Source organism: Corapipo altera, unplaced genomic scaffold, assembly GCF_003945725.1.
Source record: "Corapipo altera isolate COAL_440 unplaced genomic scaffold, ASM394572v1 69, whole genome shotgun sequence".
Classification (NCBI taxonomy): domain Eukaryota; kingdom Metazoa; phylum Chordata; class Aves; order Passeriformes; family Pipridae; genus Corapipo; species Corapipo altera.
The window spans coordinates 4,171,110-4,197,261 of record NW_020884908.1 but is presented as its reverse complement, the minus strand read 5'-3'; the positions used below and the strand labels follow the sequence as shown (position 1 = coordinate 4,197,261).

At 40.3% G+C, this 26,152-nt stretch overlaps 1 protein-coding gene across 1 annotated transcript in view; it reads right to left on the bottom strand.

The window, feature by feature from the left end:
* Window positions 1-4,771: 4,771 nt before the first annotated feature.
* Window positions 4,772-26,152, bottom strand: part of ARHGAP10 (Rho GTPase activating protein 10) — a 147,463-nt gene continuing 126,082 nt past the window's right edge. The window contains exons 21-23 of the mRNA XM_027652849.1: window positions 17,529-17,660; window positions 15,971-16,062; window positions 4,772-5,035 (exon numbers count right to left, since the gene is read on the bottom strand). Coding sequence (XP_027508650.1) covers window positions 4,947-5,035; window positions 15,971-16,062; window positions 17,529-17,660 — 313 coding nt within the window. The 3' untranslated portion in view covers window positions 4,772-4,946. The remainder of the gene's footprint in view (window positions 5,036-15,970; window positions 16,063-17,528; window positions 17,661-26,152) is intronic.

The following is a 26,152-nucleotide window of genomic DNA, read 5'->3' as shown; positions in this document are numbered from 1 at the left end:
GCATAAAGCAACCTAAAATGCAATGTAACATCTTTCTTCATACATATAGAGCCTTTGTTTCCTCAAGCTCTATTACTTTGGATGATGCAGCATGTCCAAGGGCTTCAGCCAGGGAGCGGCTACTCACACTGTGGAAAAAGGAATGCCCAAGTGTGAGGAATGTGGTTCACTTAACCTGGGTAACTGTGCTTGACAAATGATGTACTGGCACTGTTATGGGCACAAGCTACATCCCACTAAAACAAACAAACCCAGCAACCTTCAGCAGCCAGACCAGTCTGGCTTCCAGTTCCCCTTAACCTATGGGCTGCTGTACCCCTTGCCCAAAGTTAGAATTTCTCTCCTGGAAAGAGGTATTCCCTATTTTATATATGCAAGGTCTCCCTAGTGACTAATCAAACTGCCTTCTCAGGTCAGGCCTTTTCTAGTTGTAATTACAGTAAGACAGAAGGGGAAATAAAACTCCTGCTATCCTGGTTTGTTCTGTGCACTGTCTATCTCAAAAATTCACCACCAAGTTCTGCACAAAGCCAGGTCTGTGCTGTAAGACCACCATTTAATTGCATTTTGTTCTTTTAATAACAAATTGCATAAACTTTTTATTGCCAAAAAATCCTTGCACCTGCTTTCTGTTTGCTGAATTGTCAGAAGGAAAGAATAGTAGAGGATCAGCAGAGTTAAGAAAAATTTCCCATATGTTTACAAGCAGATGTATCTGTCATATGCTGTTCTAGAAATAAGACGACGCTATTGCTACTTAAAAACATAACCAAACTGGTAATCTGACCTCAAGCTGCGACACTGCTTTGTTTCAGGTGTCTACAGAGACTGGGAGTTTATGATGAGTACAATATTACTAAGGTAGAAAGGAGTGGAAAAAAAATGCCCTTTCATGTCATAGATTTCGCTGGGTAAAATGTGCCATGTCATAAGGTTTTTAAAGTGGTCTTACTTTAATTGTAGATGTTGATAGGATGAAGTTTCTGGAGCTTACCTGTGGCTACTGCAAGGACAGATGAGGGCACAGTTGGACTCTGATGTAGAAAACAATGTCCAATTCACATTCAGTTTAAAAGGTGACACTCCAGTGAAGACTTTCAGTAAAACCCAGTTTAGCACTGGTGCATTTCCAGTGCTAAAGACCTCTGTCATAAGCCCTCTGTCAGCAACTTCTCTCTTAAAATTGCAAACCAGGTAAGAATTGTGAAATGGGTTAAGAGAACAAGGAACCGAGCACTGAGGAAGGCAAGTTTCTGCCCAGGTCTCTTCTGTGACACAATTACAGAGGCTCAGCTAGCAAAAGCTGCAAGCTGGAACACTTATTTTCATTACAGAGCAGATAAATCAGCTAATGAGATTTTTTTTCTTTCATTTCTGATGAAAGACAGCATCAGAAGGAAACCTGCCACGAAGATCAGCTGGGACAGCACTTAACAACATTCAGCAGCCTGAAAACCCCGGGGCTTTTCACCCAGCAGAGTGAAAATGCTGCCTGGCCAAGGCACAGGGCTGAGCACTGTCCAGTGACTAACACAGACTATAAATTTCTGCTGATCCCAGCTAGTCAGGAGTCTCAGCTTTTCCATTAATTATTCAGCAAACACATTTGACCTTAATCCCCAAGCTGGGGGATTCAGTCTCGGGCCCCATAGTGATGGCAAGGCCAGCATAATTTTGCATAAAAAGCACATTTGTTTTCTTGGGTTTGGGTGGTGGTTTTTTTTTTTCCCCTAATTCACACTCTCTAATTTCCAGCCTGTGTCATGTGTTCACTACCAGCAGTCTTGGCTTTTGCAAACTGACAAGTCTGTGCTCCTGCGCACAGCAACCAGCACAGAGGAAGGGAGGGGGAACCCAACCTGAGGATTAAGCTGAACCTGTACCCACAGCTGTGACAGGAGAGCTGTGAGAGGATGGAGTTAGGCCAGACCCACAGAAATGACCACTCCTGCTGCTGGGCCAAAAGAGAAGAAATCTTCAACCAGCTTCCTCCACAATGGACTCCCTGTGCTTCCTGCCCCAAGTTAACAGCATGTTACTCTGCTCCTCCAAGTCTACCAAGCCATGGAAAAGACAGACAAGAGGCACGTCCTAAGGCCAGCTTCAGGAAAGCAAGCAATCTCAAAGGATGGGAAAGGGGCCTGACTTTCTTAATATGTTTTTTTCATTTTTAGCATCTTTGAATCTCTACTTCCAAGCAGTCAGTACGAGGCATCATTGGCAGTGCAGTTCAGCAGTGAGGAGGAAAAATGGGCTGCTCAGCTGGACAAGTCTGTACTCAGCCTTACTATAGCTGGGCTGATGTGGAAACCCATATGGTGGGTAGCAGTTCCCACAACTATATTCCTAACAGGCAGTGTGGTTAGCCTGAAAGCCAGATCTGATCTGGCTCAGCTCACACCACTGCCTTCAGACAATGTTCAGGACGTGAGAAAGTTTGGGTTAGTACTACCTCTGCTCAGCTGTATCATTTCTCAGTAGAAAATTTTTCTCCTTGTTTGGGCTCTGCATGGCCCCAGGAGCAACAGGAGTCTCAAAAGATCTCACCTAAAGGCAAAACAGGGTCACAGGACTGGATGGAATAGGCACTAAGTCTTTTATTCCTTGTCTGTATAACTACCTTTTTAAACCACTTCAGTTAAAAGGAAAGAAAAAACAAACAACCCAAACACAGAGCTAGAGCTGAGAAATATTGAGAACTTTGGAAGAACAAGATCAAACATGCACTGCATGTTTAAAACAACAACAAAACTAATGGAAGCACCTTCCAAAGCTTGTCAGCTTCAAGTTATCAGAGCTTCACTATCTGACAAGCCAGCATACCTTGCGGCCACACCTGCAAGGCCAGTACCAAAGGTTTACATTCCCCCTCTTCTTTCAGCATTTTCCACCAACTGGTAGCCATGAAAACTGAGTTTGGCACACAAACACCATCCTGCTTCCTAAATGACTCTAAGACCACAAATGAGTTGATAAAGCTGCGGGCCCAGACAACATGATACCCAGCCAGAACAGTAGAACAGTGCTTTGCCACATGAACAAATATGAGCAAGGAAACCTTCAATCTGTTGCCCTAGGTATTGGTGCAACTATTTCCTTAACACTGAGTGAAGGAGCAAATTAAGGAACTTTGTCTGCTTCACAAAAGTCCAAAAGTCATCTCCAGTGCTTGGGTCACTTAGCCACTATGCCAAGACAAGAACTGCCTAAAAGCTGTATGGTAGAGAGTCACTGCTCAATACCAGGAGAATACACCAAATGAAATTCCTCCAAGCAATGAGGGTTAGTGCTGGAGAGCTGTACTGACTTGGCCCACCATTGCTCCATCTGGAGATGATTTGTGTACACTCCAATGGTCTGTGCAGTCTGGGCAAAGGAACAAAATAATAGTGTGGAGTTAAATCTTCGGGGGGGGTGGGGGGTGGAAGCCATTCCAACCTTAAAGCAGCATTAACCATTAACTGGTTTACTAATCCCATTTGTTAGAAAAACTTGCAAGCTAAGTAAATTACTCAAAATTCACAGAGTCCAATTTAACAAAGAAGTGAGCCTGTATTATATGTCATCCTGTCATATTTTCCTGCATCCTCTCCACTGCCTCCCAGAGGGTCTTACTTAAAGGAGAGAAAAATACAAAGATTAAACACAAGGTACATATTTATAGATCACAAGATTTCTGGAAGCTTTTTCTATGACCACAGATAACACTCTCACTACTCAAATAATTCTGCAAATTTTGAGGCAGCTACTGAGGATTCCAATACCTTGGTGCATCCAAAAGACCTTACAGTTGACAAGAACAGGGAAGGAAGAAAGGCAAGGTCAGCAGCCAGCTAGACAGACAGACAACAGATAAAATGCAAAATGCCTCCAGGATGCAAAAGCCAGAGATTCTCTTTTCCTTTTGGCTTGAGCTTGCAGAGTTGCCTATTTTAAGTGAGGAAGGGTCCCCATTCATTTTGGAGCCTGCTTAAGGCTGACTGCAAACAGCTGCCAGTAATTAATGCGTGTCACAACTTTCAGAAGCAGAGCAAAATATTCTGCAACATAGGAATGACAAGTCAAATAGCAAATAACGTTTTATTTCATTTACAGTGATATTTTTGAGTAGCGAAGAAACCATGACATATAGGAGCCTGTAATAAAAGTTCATGTGTCTTATCTTTATAAAATAAATGAAATCATACACAAAACATAAACGAATGTGCTCTTTGAAGACATTTGAAAAATGTCATGTCTTAGTAACTATTATTTTACTTACAGATGTCTGTTCCATACTGGCTATTCCACTTTGAAATATAATTTAATTGTCAGCATGATAGCCTTTTTTATCCAACAGTATCTTCCAAACCCAAATAATCATAGAATCATAGAATGGATTGGGTTGGAAGTGACCTTAGAGATCATCTAATTCCAACCGCCCTGCCATGGGCAGGGACACTTTCCACTAGACCAGCTTGCTGGGAGCCCCATCCAACCTGGTCTTGAACACTGTCAGGGATAGGGCATCCACAGCTTCTCTGGGCAACCTGTGCCAGTGTCTCACCATCTTCACATTCTTTTAAAAAGGCTGGTTCTTGAGGCATAATCTCCAGGACACTAAGTTGAGTCACAGATCAACCAAATACTTGACTTAAAATGCTAACTATTTTGCAAACAAATATACCACTACTGTTCTTTACAATTGAAAAAAATCACCCTATTAAAAAATTAATCTATTCCTCCATCCCCCTTACTTGTCCCCCCCACTCATGCCAACCCTCAAAGAATCTTTTTTTTTTTTTTGTAATTCGTATTTGGCAACACAATATCTTTATACAGATTAGGATCTTCAATCCATAGTCCAGCTCTTCATTGATTAAAAGCAGTCACAAAAGTAGAGACAAGTGACTAGAACAAAAATCCATGGATACCATGTACACCTTCTTGGCGTTCAATGCACAAAGCTATAAAAACTGAACATAATTTTGTGGAATAAGTCCTCTCTTGCCATTTAACGTGCCTTCTAGCCATCCTGGTTCTCTGGAAAATTGCACTGCAAAAGAAAAGGAAAAAAAATTACTGCATCTTTTTATACTGGAATTAGTACTTTTTAGCTTTAGCTCTGTGACACCAGGCAAAGTATCTATAAAAACGTCTCATCATCTGCAGTGACCAGTTTAAGAATCTGGCAAGGAAAGATAAAGATGATTATTGACTTAAATACTTCATAATATTCTGCACAGTATACATGGCGAAACAGCTTTTAGGTGCAGGAGACTTCCTTAAGGAAATGGTTAATGGAGCTTAGGACAGATTTATAAAATAGAAAATCTGTGCTTTCAGGATTCATATGAAACAGTGGAAAACAATTTCAGTAGGTGGGGCAAAACAAGACAAAGACCTGTCTTGAGCAGCAGGGGTGAATCTGGAATCTCAGAGCCACAGAAGAATGGCATAGGACCTTACTTGGCATGAAAAGTAAGCATGGAAAAGATTATAGAGGAAATAGAAATGAGCCAGATGTCACTCCAAGTATCATCTCTTCAGAATAGAGCTGCTATTGGAAGTGACCAATGGACGAAATCTGAATCATTCTTCTGGTTAAATCCTCTCTCTGAAATTCAAATACACAGTGCAATTAAAAAAAAAACACAAACAACCAACTAAGAAAAAGCTTGAAGAGTTCCTTGTTCCTTGTGCCATCCTAAGGGTTTGCCATCAGTGTTGCTGATCCAAAATTTTATGCAAAAGTATCCATTAATCTAAAATATAAAATATTTTAAGAATTATTAATCTAAAACAAGAAATATCAGCTTGGACTCTCAATGCCCCACAAGTTACTCTGTGAGCAGAGCTAATGAAATCTGACTTCCTATATATATTTTCATAGAATCATAAAATCAGCTGGGTTGGAAGGAACCTCTGAGATCATCAAGTCCAACCCTTGATCCACTACCATCGTGGTTACCAGACCATGGCACTAAGTGCCACATCCAGTCTCATCTTAAAAACCTCCAGGGGCGGAGAATCCACCACTTCCCTGGGCAGCCCATTCCAATGCCTGATTACCCTCTCTGGAAAGAATTTCTTCCTAATATCCAACCTAAACCTCCCCTGGCAGAGTTTCAGACCATGCCCTCTTGTCTTACTGAGAGCTGCCTGGGAGAAGAGACCAACCCCCACCTGGCTACAATCTTCTTTCAGGGAGTTGCAGAGAGTGATGAGGTCTCCCCTGAGCCTCCTCTTCTCCAGGCTGAACAATCCCAGCTCCCTCAGCCTCTCCTCATAGGACTTGTGCTCCAGTCCCTTCACCAGCCTCGTTGCTCTTCTCTGGACCTGCTCCAGCACCTCAATGTCCTTCCTGAACTGAGGGGCCCAGAACTGGACACTACTCCAGGTGTGGCCTCAACCAGTGCTGAGTACAGGGGAAGAATCACTTCCCTGCTCCTGCTGGCCACACTGTTCCTGATCCAGGCCAGGATGCCATCGGCCTTCTTGGCCACCTGGGCACACTGCTGGCTCCTGTTCAGCCTCCTGTCAATCCAAACTCCCAGGTCCCTTTCTGCCTGGCTGCTCTCCAGCCACTCTGCCCCAAGCCTGTAGCGCTGCAGGGGGTTGTTGTGGCCAAAGTGCAGGACCCGGCACTTGGCCTTGTTGAACCTCATCCCGTTGGAATCAGCTCAACTCTCCAGCCTTTCCAGGTCCCTCTGAAGAGCCCTCCAGCTGACACTCCCTCCCAACTTGGTGCCATCTGCAAATTTGCTGATGGTGGACTCAATCCCCTCATCTAAATCATCAATAAAGATATTAAACAGAACTGGGCCCAACAATGATCCCTGGGGGACACCACTAGTGACTGGATCCCAACTAGATGCAGCACCGTTCCTGTTTCCACTCCCCCCCATCTACATGGTTTGCTCCATCTGCCTGATGGCAGAAGGGGCACGGCTTCACCATCTCCTGCTGAACTTCTTTTGGGGGTGAAAGGGTGCGACTCCATCAGTCGATTTCCCTTTCACTTTCCCTAATGCTTCCTAGCCTCTCTACCTCTTCCTTGAGCTCTGCCACCAGGAACAGCAAATCATTCACCTGCTCACATCGTACACAGACCCCACTCACACTGTCCCCTGGTACTAAAGCCAGGCTCAAACACTCTGCGCAGCCAGAGACCTGAACAGCTGCAGCCGTCTTGGTGTCCTTCTAGGGGGGTTCCATCTGTGTGAACACACCCCTTGTGATAACAGCAGCAGCAACGGCTTTTGCTTTTTTGGAAACCGTGGCTGGCTTGAGTTGTGGGGAGGAAAAAAAAAAAAAAGATCACCTGAGAGAGCTGGGAGGTGGCTGTGCCCCGCCTGCTTGCCCTGCCTGCACTAACTGCTGTCAAAAAGTGCCATGTGAAAAAAAAGTGCCATGTGAAAAAAAGTGCCACGTGAAAAAAAGTGCCACGTGAAAAAAGTGCCACGTGAAAAAAAGTGCCACATCAAAAGGTGTTTGCCCACTCCTGTTCACCACGCTTCGGGTCGCTGGTGCTCCCAGCAGCCATTTAAATCCCTCGTGGATGGGCTGGGTTCCACCCCCTAGTCAGCTGATTGGCCTCCCAGGAGACCTCTAGCAGACCACTTGCAGCTCCAGCAGCCCTTTAAATCCCATTTGACCACATTTGACAGGAAGTTGAAGCATAAGCCACATTTCTTTGGAAAACAAACTAAGAAGTCCTCAAATTCCCTTATAAGATGTCTTATAAGGATATGATACAGGTATCTACTTACCTATAGAACTGCAAAATCCCACACTTTTTAGCAACCTACGATACTCTCTACTGTATTAATTTATCCTCACAGTGCTTCTGAGACAGACAGTATTTAGGGAAGAGATCAGACAAATGCTGAAACATGCTGCCAGCCATGTCAGTACTTTATTTAAAACACATTAACACATTGGGGAATGTGATATTTGTAGCCTTCTACATATCAGGGAAATAACAGCTAAGAGAGAGCAACATGTTAAGTCTCACTTTCAAAAGCATTGTAAGGCTCCTCTAAATTTGAGCACTTAAAAAACATACTTTCTCCTACTTTTTTCCTTGTGTCCTATTATTGTCAGACAGCGAAGCTAGAAGCTGTGCTCAGAAACCATACTTTAAACAACAGCTATACCTCCAACAAACCCAGAAAATAAAACTGCTTTCAAGTGATACTGATAGTTTAGATTCAGAACAAAAGTCTGGGCTTACACTCGTAATGAAAGTGTTCAAGAGAAAGATTCCAAAGGAAAAACACACATAGAAAATTACCTTTTAGGATCTCTGCACACACAGTAACTTACATTACTATTAGTAATTAGCAGGCCCTCCTCTCCCTTTGTCATTTTTATTCCACAATTACAGAGTACACATGCGTTTGAAACCGCATTGCTGACATCACCACAAGCCTCCCTCCGGCAGTGAGGCTGTAATTCTGCTCATTCCAGCAAATGCGCCAGCAGCCAGCCAAACCTCTCCCTGAAGTCTCCCATACCTACTGAGCACATCTGTATTACAGGAAACAAACTTGAAAAAATGACAGGTCAGAAAGAAAAATAACTAGAAAACCTGAAAGTAGGAAATTTCTACTAGTCCTCTGGAGCTCAACCTCAGTTTATATTAGAGAGATGTTAGATATCACTGGCATGTGAGTGTCTATAAATCAATAGCCTGTTCAAAATGAGGGATCACACTGAAATTTAAATTCACCTAAAATGTACCCAGGGAGGAAATGCTCAGACTATGCTGAATCACTTGACAGCAAATTTCAAAAAGAAATATTTTCTAAACAAGTTTGATAATAGTAAATTCTGAGACAAATACCATTTTCAGCCCAGAAGATGAGACATAAACGGTACAACTGAGCTCTGTGCTTGGGAAATTAAATACCCTGTGTGCACATCACACAGCTCAGGGTCTCACTTGTTGGCATAAGTTTCTTTTAGACTCAATGAAGACTGAAAAGATAATTATCACTCTGATTACTCCTAAGATCACAATTTTTTAGAGATCAGTCTTTATTTAAAAAAAAAACCACACTAAAAAGTAATTCCTAATATTCAGCAGCTGTGGTGACACGTCAGGTAAGATTTCTGCCCCCGCTCAAATCACCATATGCAAGAAGGGTTAAGGATACCTACGTACATCACTGACTTCTTATGCAGGTACATGATACTAATCAGGATGCCATCCAAGTGTCAAGCTGCTTTAAGCTCCAGTGATCCTGTTTTCTTTGCTAATCCATTTCCGAAGTATTGGGTACAACAGCATGCGTTCATTTAAAATCAAAACCACTTAACCACACACACACAAAAAGAAAAGCCATTTTTCTATCGTACACAGCTCTTCTTAAACCCAGGACACAGGCTATTTCTGAAAAAATACCCTGCTCAAGAGAAGATGTTCCATAGTGTCCCCTTTCTGTCATTTCTTCTCAGTCAACAACGATTACAGTTCTTAGCACTTTCTCAGGCCTGCCTCATATAAAAATACCTTGCTGCAGAAACTACACATTTGGCCTTAAAACTACAACTCATTACTAGACCAGTCATCCCATAGGAATAAGTCTTAAGTCAGCTATGGACAGGAGGAGAGGATACTTATAGTATAAAAGGTACAGAGCAGAGAATTAAAAATTAAGTATTTTCAGCAAGGTTTAATGAGTGTATAGCAAGACTGAACAATAAGACCAACTATAGAAACACCACTAAAAGCTATCACCTCCTAGGAAAGTGGAAATAGCAGCAAAGTTGAAAGCTCAGAGTGGGACATTGGCTTCCTCAGTACCTGCTGCAAGGCCATTTAAGCAGTCTCACTATAGTGGAGGCAAAGAGTAGAGAAGGAAGTTGTCTGACCATCAGTATTACAAGCAAGCGCTCTGGAACAATCACCCAACTCAAATGGGAAAACAAAATCTACAGACTTGCAACTTGTAATGAGATCTTTAAGTAAAAGCTTTTCCAATTTCACCTAATCAAGAAACGCAATAAAATCAACTTGGCATTTGCAGCACTTCTTATTTTTCTGTATGCTCCATAGGAAATAGCTTTCATATTGCCAATGTTACAATTATCTAACTGCAAATACATAAAATTTGCAAACAGCAGTTCACAAAGACCCAATGCTACAAGCAGACCTTGCTCTGGCAGCTCAAACATTTCACAGCTCTCAAGCACACATGACAGCAAGACTCATCTCCACAGCAGTATTAGTTCATTGTCTAGGTGCCACTAACTTCAGCAAGACCAATTCAGACACCGATTCACACTTGATTTCCCCATCTTTGTGGAAACTAGCGATTTTGGGAAGAAATCTAACACGCAGGGTGCCTGGCACAAGAAGATCTCCCTTTCTGATGGACTATTTTGCCAATCAGAGCAATAACCCCAAAAAACTACATAAATGAGGATTCACATTCTGAGAACAACAGAAATCTCACTGCTAAAACCACTACAGCACCAGAATTCAATTCCATAGAACTCAATCACACTGGCCAAGTTTTCATTAGGAAATTAAATTAAAAAGACAAAATGTGTTTGCAAGCCTTCTGTGTTTAGAAATCCCTCTAGGTTTTTCAAACAATCCCTATGGATAAAGCTGATCGGAGAAATACAGAAACATTTAGCATGCTTAGGGTTAGCACAGAATTTGGAATTTCAGAACTTGCTGTTTCCCTTAATTATGCTGTGAGAAGCAGAATTATCTTGTGGACAGGACAGAGGGCTGGGGATCTTCTTCCTGACCTGTTGAAAATTTACTGTGTGCCCACAAATAAAACAGTCTGTCCATAAGGGCTCAGGCTTGTGAACAAAAGCAAACACACTGATACACCATGACAAACTAGTGAAGGTGGAATTCAGCTTACAGACTTCCCAAGTGTCTATTACAGCTGGTGGAGATCTAGTCAGTACGATGAATAGAGTGTCTAAAGAATAACTTGGCTCACTCTAAAGTAGTAAATGGTTGGTCAAGCTGAGTTCCTGCAATACAAGTTAGTGACCTGTGTCACCAACATTAAACCTCGCCAATCTGTGAGATTTAGGGTCTTTCTCCTGAAATGATTCCCATCCCACCTGACAGCTGAACATCTCCGACAGTCTTGCACACACACCAACTACAAGGTAAAATGCATTAGGTTAAACATCTTCCACTTTAACATTTCTCTCCCGAAGATCACTGCTTCCACAACTATTATGGCAGGAGCAAAGTCAGACTGGTTAAGGTCAAACTACCTTCAGTGACTTGTAAAAACTCCTAGCAATGTCAGTAGGGATTTGGTAGTGCTCATCTGGTACTTGTTATTGGTGAAGGAATTGTAACTTTCAGCAGCAGTTTGAGATAACTACCTCCAAAAGGCATGGAGGTATCTGAAAAGGAGAACATCTGTCCACAGCCTGTATACTCACAGTTTCTCCAGATGTAAAATGAAGATAATTAATTCACATGAATGTTTCCAAGTGCTTTGAAATCCACAGAAAAAAGGTACACAAAGAAGTAGCTCTATCCTCATTTTTACCTCAGGAAAAGAACAATTTGCACATACAAGGAAATACAGTATTTTGGGAGCACCACTTCTCTTTGAATGAATCCTTCATTTGTCAGTACCATGAACACAGACAGTCCAGAAGCCACAGCATCAATTAGAGGGCAGAGAGTGCCTTGGAGTCAAAATCAGGGACATTAACTAAGGGTGGCACTTTGTTACACTAGGAGAGATAGAGGGGGATGACAACGGCCGTGTGAACATGGTTTTTTGTGTTCCTTTTATACTTGGTAGGAATGATGGGTACCCCACTTTTCCTGAGGAAAAAAACATTTTCTCAGTTTTCCTCGTACTTCCTCTCCCCTAAAACCTGATTTTAAAAATTGTAAAAAGCCTTGATAAGAGCTATCTTGACAAGCTTTCACGAAGCCTTCCTGCTAGCAATACTGCCAAGGAATTTTTGTTGTGTAAACACCATTTACTCTATCTAAAACACTTCTCCCGAGTGAAATTCCCATTTACTGAATTTTAAGCAGTCTCTTTCAAGAACCAGAAATTTAATAACACTTGGCTCCAAGGCTGGCAAAATTTCAATGCCAGGCAGTCTGATTATTCTTTCCATGGTTATTGGGAATATCTGCCTCAATAACAACAGAAATATACAGCCAGCATATGTCTCTCTCAATCTCAGATCATACTCTGCTTCTCCCCATATGTGCCCTTATCCAGCTGCAAACTCTTCAAGCTTTGCCTCTAACCACTTGAATTATATTGTTATGTGCTGTCAATAATATAGCCTGTAACAACTGGGAAAGAAAAATATTGGCACAGCCTAAGGCAAATTGAATTGAAGATTTAAAAAAAAAAAATACAGTGGATATTGTTCAGATTACATTATTCATTTTCTTACACAATTCAATTAAATAGAAAACTTTGCCTTTTCTTTTTAACTTACCAGATGGTGCCTTAGCATTTATATTCTATGTCACTAATGGAAAGACTGTGGAATTCAGGGTAGCACAATGTACATGCACTAGTGAAAACTCCTGAACATGAAAATGCTAAGATTCTATACAGATTCCTATCAGGTGACGTAAAGCTGAATTTAAAACATTAGCAAATCTGACCTTGGAAGAGTGAGACAAACAGATTTTTTTCCCCATTTAGAAACAGGAAATGGCAATGGGAGTAAAGGTTAAACCCTTACCTTCTTGCACCAACATTACATTTAGCAGCTATGACAGATGCAAGACTGTACTTCACTAAATGCCATTATCCTGTCTGAGGCTAGAGCAGGCAGGAAGACTCATCCAGAGTAAGGACAGGTAAGAGAGAACCACTGCAATCAACATCCATGGAACAAGAGAGACAGACCAAGAAGAACAGTGAAGGAAAAAAAAAAGAAACAAAGTAGAAAAGAGAGGTAAGAAAAAGGAAAAAAATTCAATAACCTAACAGTGAGAGGTGAAAGAGACAGGATTAGAAAAGTGAGACGTGCAGGGTGGAGAAGGGAGAGATGGATAAAACTCTCACTAATGGAAGCAGCACTTTTTAGTAGACATTAATTTAACAGTTACTTTAATGGTTGATACTAGCTGTATGTCAACTTGATTGATGCGTTGTCACTTTGATAGTTAAGGTTATTGGTAGAGCTGCAGAATTGATGTATTATTACTTTAATTCTTCATTTGGGGGCTTTATTAGGGCATATGGGAATTTAAATTGAGTAACTAAAGAACCTGAATTGATTCACTGGAATCTGATTCCAGCATAGACACAAGGGTGCCTAGTACAAAAAGAAAAGGCCCATGTTGAGGCATTTCAGAGGCTTCGAATGTGGAGACTAGTCTGCACTTTGCACAAGAATAACTTTTCGTATTGACAGAGCCATCCATGACATAATCTATGTGAAATCCATGTGAAATGACCATGAAGTTATTACATACATCCAGTTGCTGCCTTATTACTTTCATGCTCTCCGTCTTTATTCTGCCAATCCACAGCCTACCCAATCACAGCAGGGTGAGAGCCCTGCAGGGCAAGGACAACGCCTATAAAATTACCAGGATACAGTGGAACAAATCAAAACAAATGTATTTAAGGAAATGTGATCTTTGCCATTGGAAATCTGCAATTAGGTTTTCAAAATGCAATCTGTCCAACCTTTTCCCAAGCTTCCAACCTTACTTGTATGATGAGCTGGAAAAAGAGTCTTACAGTTGAAATAGTTTTCAACACATGCCAGAGTCAAATTCCATACTTGTTCTCGGACAATCCAACTCTCTAGTTGAAAAACTCAACTGAGGCTGTAATGCAACAAATCACAGTAGCTTTGCCACCACTTCTAGAGATCTCATTACACAAGAAGAGAATCCTGGCATTGCTCTCACACAAAACAACTGTTTCTTGAAAGAATTTCTTATCCCATGCCAACACAACAGGTGTGCAACCCTTGATGTTCTGCATCAGAAATGCCTCTCCTAGACATCAAATCTTTTCCACCATGCACTTGATTTTTCTTTCCTGTACACAAGTTTTATGTCTGCTGAAGATCCCTATCAGTCATGTTTTCAAAAACTTAAATTAAAATAGCTGGTGTTAAGAACTTTAAAAAGAGCAATCATTTAGCTAATTCATCTTTAAAAGGTTTCCCACCTAACTTGATTCAGACATGATTTGCCTGCAAGGCAGCTCTAATAGGAAACATCAAGAATGATTTTGTAAAGTGTGTGCTAGTAGGGAAGAATCTAGTGAGGACCCCAGACCACTTTATGCTGCAAAATGTCAGAACTGGAGTCTGGACTAGGTTTGCTATTTACTTGTCTGGGAGGAGGCAGAGGACAGGATTGTCCTATGCTCTGCCTGCTTTAAAATAAGCATCACAAAAAAGGGGAAGGAGATCTTTATGCCTGTGCAATGTTTTCATTGTTGTTATACACACTAAAAAAAACAAGATTTTGTTGAGCTTCCCATTTGTTTCATCTTGTGAAACAAATTAAGAACATCCTATTGGAGTTGAAAAGATTTTCACTTATGAGAAAAAACTTTCCCCCACACACTTTTGATCCAGTGCTAAGAGTTAACAGGGTGCATTTTGGGAAATATAAGAAATACTTAGTTAGCTTTTTAATGCCTGCAGGTCGATGTTTTCCATCTGTGTACACTTTTTCCCTGCTGGATGTAAACTGGAAATTTGGAATACTCCTTCATTGGGCATGCAACGAAAGATTCTCACATAGTATTTGAATGACTGGGCAGTACCTCCCCTACGTGTGTTTGGTCACACTGTATTAAATACCACTTTTCCTCTGGAAAGCACCTATCAGATTTCTGACCTGGTAGCAAACTAAAAGCTGACAACGGATGAGAAGAGTCATCACTGCAGAATTTCCAGATTTTTTAAAGATCAGGATGCCTTACTGGCCCTCTGCCTCTGGAATGAAAAACTGAAATACTAAATTCAGAAGAGGTCCTTAGGGACCGAATTCTCAGATCACTTTTAATTCCCCAGTCTGCACCAAACTTGGATGAGTATTTGGCCAAATTTAAGAGTCTTTTGGTTTTCAGTATGAATGTAATTTTTTACCAAGTTCTTCCGATAAACAACAGTCGTACCATGCTGCTGCTATGAACTGATTTCTGCTTAGAATTATTATTCAACTGCATTAAAGTAACAAGAATTTCTGAATTTGTCCAGCCCATGTTGAGCCATTCCATACTATCTGTTTCTTATATTAGGAATGTCCTTGTGAGAAGAAGAAAGTATAACGTTGCCTTCAGCATCTTCAGAGTTTGCATTAAAGTAGGCATAAGGTTTAAAACCTAAACTTTTCTTATGAGTTTGAAGTGCCTGTGAAGTTACTGAAGGATAGATACATGGAAGCTCACTGAGCAACACAGTCTTGAGCAGAGGAACCACCCTCCAGGTGTTCATATGTAATGCTATATTTGGGTCTGTAGAAATCTTTAAACACAGGCCTTCATTCTGCACCTCAGTGAATATTCCTCTTTCTACAAGTACATACACATGCTAACACAAACCTTGACCCAAACAGCAAGCACTGTCTTTTCTCTCCAGTGCTCACTTGATTTACCTGGCACTTTGATTGAAAATCCTTAAACAGATATTTTTTTCTTTAAATGAAAGCCCACATGTTATTTTGCAACAATAGTTCACATTTTAAAAAACACATTTTCATAGGCCAAGATGTTCTCTTCTATAACCTTTTTTTGGTACAACACATTTAAATGATGCTGAAAAATTCAACCAATTGAAAGCTCACCCAAAATCAAAAGCATTGCCTCACACTGCTAAGGATATGTTAAATAGCTTCCTCACACCAGAAAACATCTCCATCGCCAACTGTGTGCCATCAGCAACATTGGCAGAATAGCACTCAGACTTGTATTTTTATCCAAAGCCATTTTAGCAGTTTTGTCAATTTGTTTTTTCATTGCTTTATATTTACTGAAGCAGTACTTACCATCCTCAAATATTGCTCCTATCTGAAATGACAATTCAGAGCTATGTTCTGCTTCACATGGATAAACTGCTCTTGCTTTTCGGTGGGTAGCACTGAAAAATGAAATTATGAATTATAGTGACTTTTTGCTATTATGAAGACACTCTCTCAACCATTCTCTTTCCATTCATATTTGAAGATGACTGAAAGTTTAAATACAATTTCACATGCATCCTTACAGGCTTGTAATTCATACACACAGCCAAAGCCAAAGCTTCACACCTTACTGTTGGCATTTCTGAATATCATACTCCTAACTTCATGCATACTTATTTTTATGACAAACTCGACTTTCAACTACAGTTAAAATTTTTCAAGTGTTAATCAGCAAGAAAATCAATAGTAAGCAAAGCATATGATACTTCATTTACAGACTAATCATCGTTATATCTTCTGAAACATTTCTTCATGAATCTTGCACTTCAGTTTTTCACCATCACTGTTCAGAATGCACATTTTATGTTTGTTTGCAATACAGCATTACTAGTCTACCGAAGATGCTGTTTTTTTCTTAAATTCCTCAAGATTTCTAACATCTCAGGCGGTCTCGTAGAAGCGTTCTCAGGATGCTCAAGTAATAAGCCATCAATATGAATTTCTCCACAGTACTCATTTTCTTGAAGTACCATAAGCAGAGATCTTTGAATATGTAAATATTATTGGCATGGCTTAATTAATCATGCCTTTGCAAACTGACAGTTTGCTGCTGCCCGATAATGCTGTGTTTAGACAGAGCACCCACACTATTAAATCATCTTTTGTTGAGCCCAGGCAACAACGACTACACATATAACAGTGGGAAAGATTCTTCCTGCCCCAAGGAACTTGCAGTCAAACAGACAATGCAGTTGTGGTGCAAAATGCAACCAGTACTGAGAAATGGGATTTTTGCTACAAAGTGTTGGGAATAAATTGTGAATATACCCAACTACTTGAATTAGAAAAGAATATATTATAAATAAATAAAAATATTTTCCTTCAAATATTATGAAGGAAAAAGCTGAGATGGTGAAGACCTTCAAAGGAAGAACTGAGAATACTTCAAAAGATGGACAACAAGATGGAAGGAAGCAGAAACAGGATGGAAGGAAAGCAGGACAAAAGCGTGAAAGAAAAGAATGAAACAACAGAGAAAGGTTAAAAACATACGAAAGTTTCAGAGGCAAGTAAGTTAGGAAGAGAAACTTACATCTGACAAACGTGACTACAGAAAAGAAAGAATCTGTATTTTAAAAGACACTAAGAGAAACACTGTGGGAGAGAGACACTATGAATTGCTCACCCTGCTTGTAGTGACCAACGAGCCACTGGCTCAATCTGTGTTCCTTCTACCAAGGGAGGTGTTCAAAGGAAAAGTAAGACAGCCAGTGATTTTATTCTGTCAATATTGCTAACATTGCATTTCCTGATTTGAGATAATCATTCACGTAACACAGGAGACGTGCATTAGCTATTTTTAAAAACGTACAGAAAAAGCAGGCAAAGAAATAGCCAGCAAAAGTTGAAGTGTACTCCATACCTTTCCACTGCTCTGTCACTCCCAGTGGCAGGGTTGGGGAAGAAGAAAGTGGATAGTGCAGTATTTGTGCCAGCTGGGTTAGCAGACGGAATATTCATCCATGAGACCATCGATGGGCGGCTTTGACCAGGGCTAAGAGGAAATATATTAAAGGCAGAATTAACAATGGGAATAAAACTTGTTATCTTACCAAAATGTTTGAATTTATAACTAGACAACTTGTTAGACCTTCAAATTCAAACCCAAAAATATCGCCGAGCTGATTTTGCAGAAATGGCCACCGTGTGATTCTGCGTTTTCTCCTTGAAGACCTTCCTCCTAAATTCCCTACATCCTAAGCTAAGACAAATTACCTGAGATGTATGACATAAGCAATAAAAAGGCAAATTTCCCCATTCCTTATCTAATAAAGACAGATACAGTGAAACTGCATGTAGCAGGCTATTATTTGAGCTGCCACTTTACCTTCACAAGTTTTGACAAATCTATTTAAAAACCTTCTCAGTGCTATACTAAGGCTGGGAAGATTTCTAACGAGGCTACGAGGCTGCAGCTATTACAACACTGGGATTGCAATGCTGGCTCTGGATTGAGATCTCATTCTCATAGCTGGGTAAATACTGCCTCAGTGGCTGCCCTCACCAACATGCTGCTCAAATAGGCATTAACTTAATGGCTGAGCACACAGTTGCTCTTCTGGAGAAGAAGAAATAGCAGCCAAAATTAAAACTTTTCTTAGTCGCTGAAAAACACACAAAGTCGTCCCTAACATAAAGGAGGTTCCTAATTTCCCTAAAGAACTAAAACGTTTCAGGGTTGCATGGACAAAACAACAAACATTCCAAACATTTAATGGCAGCGTATCTTTGGAACAAACAGCTGGACTTCAAGCAGTTTCTAAGCAGAAACAGAATTAAAATCATTCACACACAGCATTCAGGCAGGAATCATCACTCAGAAGTACAGACTTCACAATACAGTGTTTATGAGTTTGTCTTATTCCAATATTAACCTCTTAGGTAACATAAATCTGCAAAACACCACCAAAATCTAGGAATTCATTCAAGAAGATTTTTGTGGGGGTCTAAATTCACACTTAATCAAGGTGGATTAACCGAAAGCAAAAAAGGGATCAACAACCACCCCAGTTATAACTGTAAATGATTAAAAGAAAGCAGGAAACCTAAATTAGATAGCTGATTTTAATCTGCTATTAAAATTATTAAAGTTAAATATCTGTGATATTTAATTTCTAGGAGAAAAGATCACTATTTGTTGGTTTGCATAATGTCGTTTATAATCAAATTCAACTTTCACAAACTGGTTCTCCTAGCTAATATATCTCATAGTCATTCTACCAATTGCATATTTACCAGACATTAATTTTGATCATTAATTTTTAAATTTAGTACATTGTAAAGTGGTGAATGTCACAGTCCTTACTTAACAAGACAATAGCTTTTCCTCTGGATCTGTGTCAGGAAGCATTTGAATGAAAACTGGAATTCACAGTGTATGAAACAGCATTCTACAGTTAATGCCACTAATAAAAATGAAACTTTAGTGTGCTGAGATCACAACCAGAAGGGTTTATCAAAACATGCTCTGCTTTTAAAAATTATCAGGTTTACCAAATAAAGAAAGGAATCATAAGTATTAAGTTGAATGATGAGCTGGATTATGCTGACTATAATCGTATTTCATGCTTAACTTTGGGAAGAGAATGAGTAGTCTTCTTTACTGCATGTGAATCTTCCACTACACAATTTTTTACATTTTCCAATAATGACATACCTTTGAAGAACAGCACCTACATAATTTAGGGTTTTTTGCTTTTACTTGAACTTGTTCTCTTCCTCCCATTTTTATAATAATTGAAAAATTTTCCTCAGATAAAACAAAATCCTTCTGCTAAAAGTGACCTCATTCAGAGACAAAACCGAAAAAAATGAAACACCAGCATTTGTATCCTTTTCTCTAAATAATGAGGACAAAAAAATCCTCAGTGGTACTGTAAAGTTTATAAAGTTTGCCAGAAAGCAAATTATTTCTTCACCATTGTAGTGGTTTGAATCTTGTTTTCCCCCAGAGGCTAAGAAAAGTGGTAACCCCCAAGGGGTGGAAACCCCTGGAAGTTTTGAAGTTCTGTCCAATGAGCGCTCCTGCAGAAATGTAAACATACCACAACCAGACTGGAAGAGTTGTAGTTTGGGTTGTAGTAGAAGTAGTAGCCATGTTGTAGAGCCACGAGGAAGGGGCTCTGAGCCCCTCAGGGCCTCTGGGGCCCCCCAGCCCCAGTTGGGGACTGCAGAGACTTGGAACAGTGTTAAGTTGGACTATGTGTCTGTAGCTGGGAGCTGGGAGATGTTTTCCATCGTGAGTGAGCAGAGACAGAGCAGAAGCGGCGGCAGTGTCCAGAGGTTACGGCTAAAAGCCAACTGATAAGACCTGAACTGGAGAAGCAGCAGAAGCTAGCAGCAGAGCTACGGAGTTCTGGGGGTAAGAACTGATACCAGACCCCAAAAACTCCTTTGAGATCCCTCTTGGAAAGGAGGGACATGGACTCCTATTTTGGAGAGCAGTTTTGGACATGCAGCACCAGAGAGAGAGAGAAGAGTTGAAAAGCTCAGAGTGTCCTGGGAAGCTGGACCAGGACGGAGAGGAATGCAGAGGGGGTGACCTTGGCTCCCCCCTCGCACTGCTGCCAAGGTGGCAGCCTGAGGCAGGGCACAGAGGCCCTGCAAGGAGCTTGAATCTCCTGGAGATACCAGACCGTCACGAAGACCCCCTGTGTCTTCGTGATATGACCGTGGTGGAACAACCTTGTCTGGGGTGACGTAGTCCATGGAGGAAGACCCCTTTGCCTGTGTCAAGGGGCTGAGGGAGCTTGGATACCTCCCTCGTGAGTTCTGGCAGAAAGCCAGCCACAGCTGCTGCATGCATGAGATGAGGAGACCTGCTGCCTTAGAAGAGACTCCTGCTTTGGGACTGGAAGGGATCTGTCCTTCTTTCCCTCCTGGACTTTTATTTGGAGGGGAGAAGAGATCTGATCCATTGTAAATACTATATGTCATGGTAGAGATAGTTGTGATCGTGGGTATAATGTGTTATAGTATTTATTTGTACAGTCATTGTAATATATTCCCTTTCCCCCATTCTGTGTCTGGTTGTGTTTTGTCTGGAAAAACCCATCTCACATTGGGTTGAGATGTGGGAGGGGGAATGGAGCTAGGGAATTGGATTTTGGGGCTATCTCAAACCATGACAACCACTCACCACACATAATGTATATACGCAGAATTAATTTTAACTCAGTAGGTGAACCTAAGACAAAAGTTTTTCAAAAGTGAATTTTAAAAAAAAGTATCCTACTTGCATAGGCTAAACTGTTCCACGTAAAACAATTCTGAGACTTAAAGGAAAAATATTTTCCTTGTGTTCCTATTTATTAAATTCAAATTGATTAAATTCAAATAGAAGGGGGTTTGGAACAAGATGGACTTTAAGTTCCCTTCCAAGCCATTCGACGATTCTGTGATTAAGATTGGTGTCAGACTCATTTCTGAAACCTGTAAAGCTACAGAAAATAGGAGAATAATATTCCAAGTACATCACCACAAAAGTATTAAAATATTTCTAATGCAAACTAATCACCATTCAAGAATATTCCACCAAGTGGCCTTGTGCATACCTCAGATGTATGCTGTTTGATTTTCAGCAAGTGAATATTAAATCTTCCATTTAATAAATATTTCATTGCTACATGCATCATTTTAATCTATGCAATTTACTTGATCGTCTCTAGAAAAACACAAAACACCTGCACCTAAGATACAGAATTAATAACTTCAAAGATACTCAGCATAGAGAAGACACAAAAGGAACTCTCCAACCCAGGAAAGCAGTGGTCATTCATAAGAATACTTGTAATAAATAACAGATGGTTTCTTGCTGAGACTTGGAGAGAAAAGAAAAAACACACAAAAAAACACAAAAGAAAAGGTGTGCAAGTAAAGGAACACAGAAGATGAAATAAAATCTTCAGATCCATGTCATGGCATGTTTATTTCTCAAGTTACAGAGACTCAACAAGAAGTGTAATCTATCAACAAGTAAGACTACACTGTCCTTTACCAGACAGCATTATACAAAAGCATGTTAAAACTGGCAGGTTTTTTACAAATTCTGAGCCACTCCAACAGTTCTAGTGGAAAAATACTCCAGAAGTGCAGGTACGTGGAGTGCCAGGCTGTTCCCTTCCCCACTTTTTTGATGAATTCCCTTAATACGTTTCAGCTGTAGGGAAAGCATTGCAGCACAGCTCCTGAATTCGCCTGTCACTTTATGCTCCTGGTTACCCAGCAAGAGATCATACCCTAGGAGCCAGTAGGAAAACAAAAAAAAACCACTTTTCAACAGCAATAGGTTCACCATATTAAGAAGGGGAAAAAAATCATAGCTTTAACTACTAAGCACATTCTAGAACTTATGGGTTTGGTTTTGTTCTTTTTTATTTACTGTACTTGACTATCTCAGGAACCACTTAATTTTGTTGTTAAAACAGAAGGTTTTACTTAATAAGAAAAATAATTTCCAATGTTTTGGTGTGTAAGCAAGAAACTGGCTAGATTTTACTGTTTTTTCCTTGAAAATATTCTTGTGATAGCAAGACTATCTTGCTATAAAGCTTTACACAGTTTGTTTATCAAGATGACGACATATTAGAAAGTATTGCACACCTTATCATAGAGCATCTCAACTTTAAGAAGGTATCTTGAAGAAATCCTTTCTCCCAAAGGTTAAAATGAAGGAAATGCATTTTCCTGAGGGTAAGGGAAAAAGAAAAAAAAAAACCAGCCTCACATAACCATCTCTGTCTGAGGAAAAAATGTTATTGTCTAGCATAGTGAGCACTGGGAAAAGAGAGGAGGGGGAATAGCTTCACTGAAAATAAGCTAGAGATTTTGCACTGATACTCAGAAACAAACTCCTGAAAACAAGATTTTATTGGATGTTTATCTTGCTGGTTCCTAAGGTAACACAGCTAAAGAGCAGTCTCTTATCTTGAGAGCAAGGCAGAGACTCTGAAAAGAATCTACATGGCAACTCCTGAGGAAAAAAAAAAAAAAGAGTTGTTTCATAGACAAGTTTGGCAGCCCCATGGCTGTCGTATCACAGCGTCTGGCTGACAAACTCAGTGAAGGTGTTCTTGAAAGATTTCATTGTAAGACAACTGTGTATATGAAAAGGTTCAGCTATTTCTGATTCAATATGCAACCCAATACTGTCCACCACCAGATCTTCCTGCAAGTTAAGAACCCCTATGCCTTGGTGAGTGGGGAAGAGAAAAATACACAGGCAAAATTCTAGAAATGGTCGTAGTTGCAGAAAAGCTGGAGGCAAAATAGAAGGACGGAATTTCCTCATCTTTGTTCCCCCTGAAAAGAAACTCTATCCTCAAAATCTAAAGTATGTGACATGCACTCAACATTCCAGAACCCTCATTTATACAGAGCACATCAGTCAGCAATGAAATAGAGGTTTTGTTAAACTTGGATTGTGAAGTCTCAGTGAAGCAGCTAACACATTAGTGAAATGATCTTTCACGCCAGTCTGGTAAATCCAAAGCTAATGTCTACAGCAGCTGTCCTAAGTTAAAGCATTTTTGAATGATAATGCAGACAAAGTGAAAGTATGTACATCTATAAGCTTAAGGCAAATTGCTGTTCCCTTTAAGGGGAAAAAAAAAAAAAGAAGGGGCTGTGTTAACTGGAATCATGCAAAGAAAATTAAAGAAAAAGAGAGGAAAAAACAAAACAAAACTTTAGCTCATCACAGTGGTTGCATCCACATCATTCCCTGCCCTGAGCACACACAGGACTTATCCTGTGCTCACACAGCAGTGCTGCTGTCAAGCCCAGTGGAAGACAAGGAGATGGCAAGGACTATTTTGTATGAACCACATGACTAAGTTACATTATGCCTGTTTCAAAGGAGCTGCAAAATGAGGGCTCTTGCTCTGCTTGCATAACAAAAGGGTACAAAAAGAAGTGCCTGTTCCGCTAAACCCGCTCCCAAACTGCTGAGTCACCGAAGAGGTGGCAGCTGAAACAAAAACAAACTGCAAAATAAGCACAATGACCGAACAGCTGTTAAAGCACCTTCTTTTAATAAAATAGGATGATGACACTAGATATTATAAGAAGTTTTCAAGACACTGAAAGTGAAGTCACTCATCATTTATGTAAAGTTGCAAATTCACACCACTGCCAGAAAGTACAAAAGAAACTACTACAATTTTAAGGAGACTGTACACACAGTCTACTGATGTAGATATAACAAGGCTGATGGGAGTTCAGTCAGCAGTCAAACAAAATTAATAACTATGTCCAAGGGTTCTGTTATGTTCAGAGCATCACTGTCTCTGCCCTCCCTTGCCATCTGATGGCTCTTTTAATATCAGTGTGCTCACCAGGAATTTGAACAGCTTGAGATTTCATGAAGAATGAGTAGCTTCTTTCCAGCCTGGTCACAAAGACCTTGAAAGCACTCAGGATGCTGCATAGCACAGCTCTCATCACCATTTTAAAAGCCTCTGTGGATATTAAAAACCCAAAAACGATGCCCATAGTGTAGCACTTACATACCATTGAGCTGGGTAACAGAATACTTTAGTATCATGAGAATAAATAAAGAAAAATGTATAAGAAATTAAAGAAAGACTTGATTATATCATCTGCCACTGGCCCCTTGCATGTTCCTGAAAAGCCATTTACATTGGTGCTTCTATTTTTCCTCTGGCCTTTGAGCACCTTCAGCATTTGGGCTGTCAGGACTGTATCTTGCATGCTCCAATAGCAGCATCCAAGGTGGGATTCAGTTTGGAAACTATGAATCTTACTATACTTAGCCCAGAAATGTAATTGCTTTAACAAGCCGTGCACCCACCCACACACACTCATACACACACTCAGTGAAAAGGTTTGAGGGACAGGAATGCTTTCCATCCCCCCCAATTGCAAAATCCCAAAGGCTTAGAGAGGGAAAGAAGAACAGGCACGATAAACAGATACTCAGACAGTATCATCTTGAGGAAGGCTACTCCACATCCTGCATCATACCTCCACCCAGAACAACCATCAGAAGTCACCATGTTCCACCTCTCTGGGAAACCCAGAGACTTTGCAGTCTCAGATCCCAAAAATGAACTCTCCAGCTGAGGAACGAGACATAGTTTTCATGATCTGAATGAAGAAGTGATCATGCAGATAATGTAGGGGACTTCCAAATGAAAAGGAAGACTCTGGCCCAGTTCTGAAAACCCAGCATTGTGAGGGGTAAGTCTGTAAGGTCTGTAGATACACCCTGGCATAGGGCATTGTACTGTAAAAGCACGAAGAAATCACATGACAAGGGGCCAGTTACAGTAACAAATCTTTCCTTATCAGAAAGAGGTCCAGAGAAAGATTGATTACAGCACATACCAAGTCCAGGGAATACCAAGTGTTCAGGTTTTTTTGGTTCATTCTGAGGTCAAGTGAAAACAGACCAAAGGCATCCCATAGTATTTTAGGACATGATTTGTAATCCACCTTTTGATGAATCAGTCATTGCAATAAGGGAAACCTGACCTAATCCTTCGGAGGTGAGCTCCCATTATAGTCAGTACTCTGGGGAAGGCTAAATAAGACAGACCTCATGTCAATAAATGGTTCCATAAGTAAATTCTATAATCAAACCACAACAGCTGCTAAAAAGTTTCCCTTGCCCTTTTTTAATTTTATTATGTGACTTCATGTCTGATGCTCCATTGTTTGCACTACCACCTACTTCACTGCAAGAGGACTTTAATGGACAAAAAATGTTGTCTTTTACAGACTTTAACTTACACTGTTTCTTTACTTGCTTAGATATATTTATTGGACACTGATGTTTATACCTAGTTTAGCTACCACTGTTACCTTTTACACGTGAAAAGCCATAATATAATAGAGTGAAAGTCAAACCATGTATCGCTGAGTTTCAACTGCATGTAAAAGGGAAGATTGACTATTGCTTCACAGTTCAAATGCAGTTTAAGAGCTATCCATATCCCCTTGTAACACATATCTCCAAACCCAAGACCATCACCATTATCAAAACAGTTTGGGGACTAGCTTAGAAAGGCTACTCAGCTTCTTAGTATCTGAAATCCTGAACTCCTCTTTGGAAACTACATACTTTGAATTATCAAAAAGTTGAGTTTTGTACACCATAGGAATAAAAATCTAAGTGACTAATTCACATGTTTTTCAGTGCCAATCAGGAAGGCAGAAAGCAATGTCAGGGTCACGTCCTCCAGCAAAAAGCTATCAAGCCTCTTGAAAAAAAGCTGTGGCAGATTTATTTACTTTTTCGGCAAATGCAATAGAAAAACCAGAAACTGAGTATGACAAGAGTCTGTATGGGCACTTACATCAGAGAGGAAAAAGAAAGAATGCAAATGCTTTGGTTAACATTGAGATTGTCATTGTTGCTCTGTCTTAAAGGGAAAAAGTGCCCAAACTAGTGGAGAGCCCTACAAGGGAGCAATACTCTATGCAGTTCACAATCATAATTATCAGTTTATGTCTGAGATCAGCTTG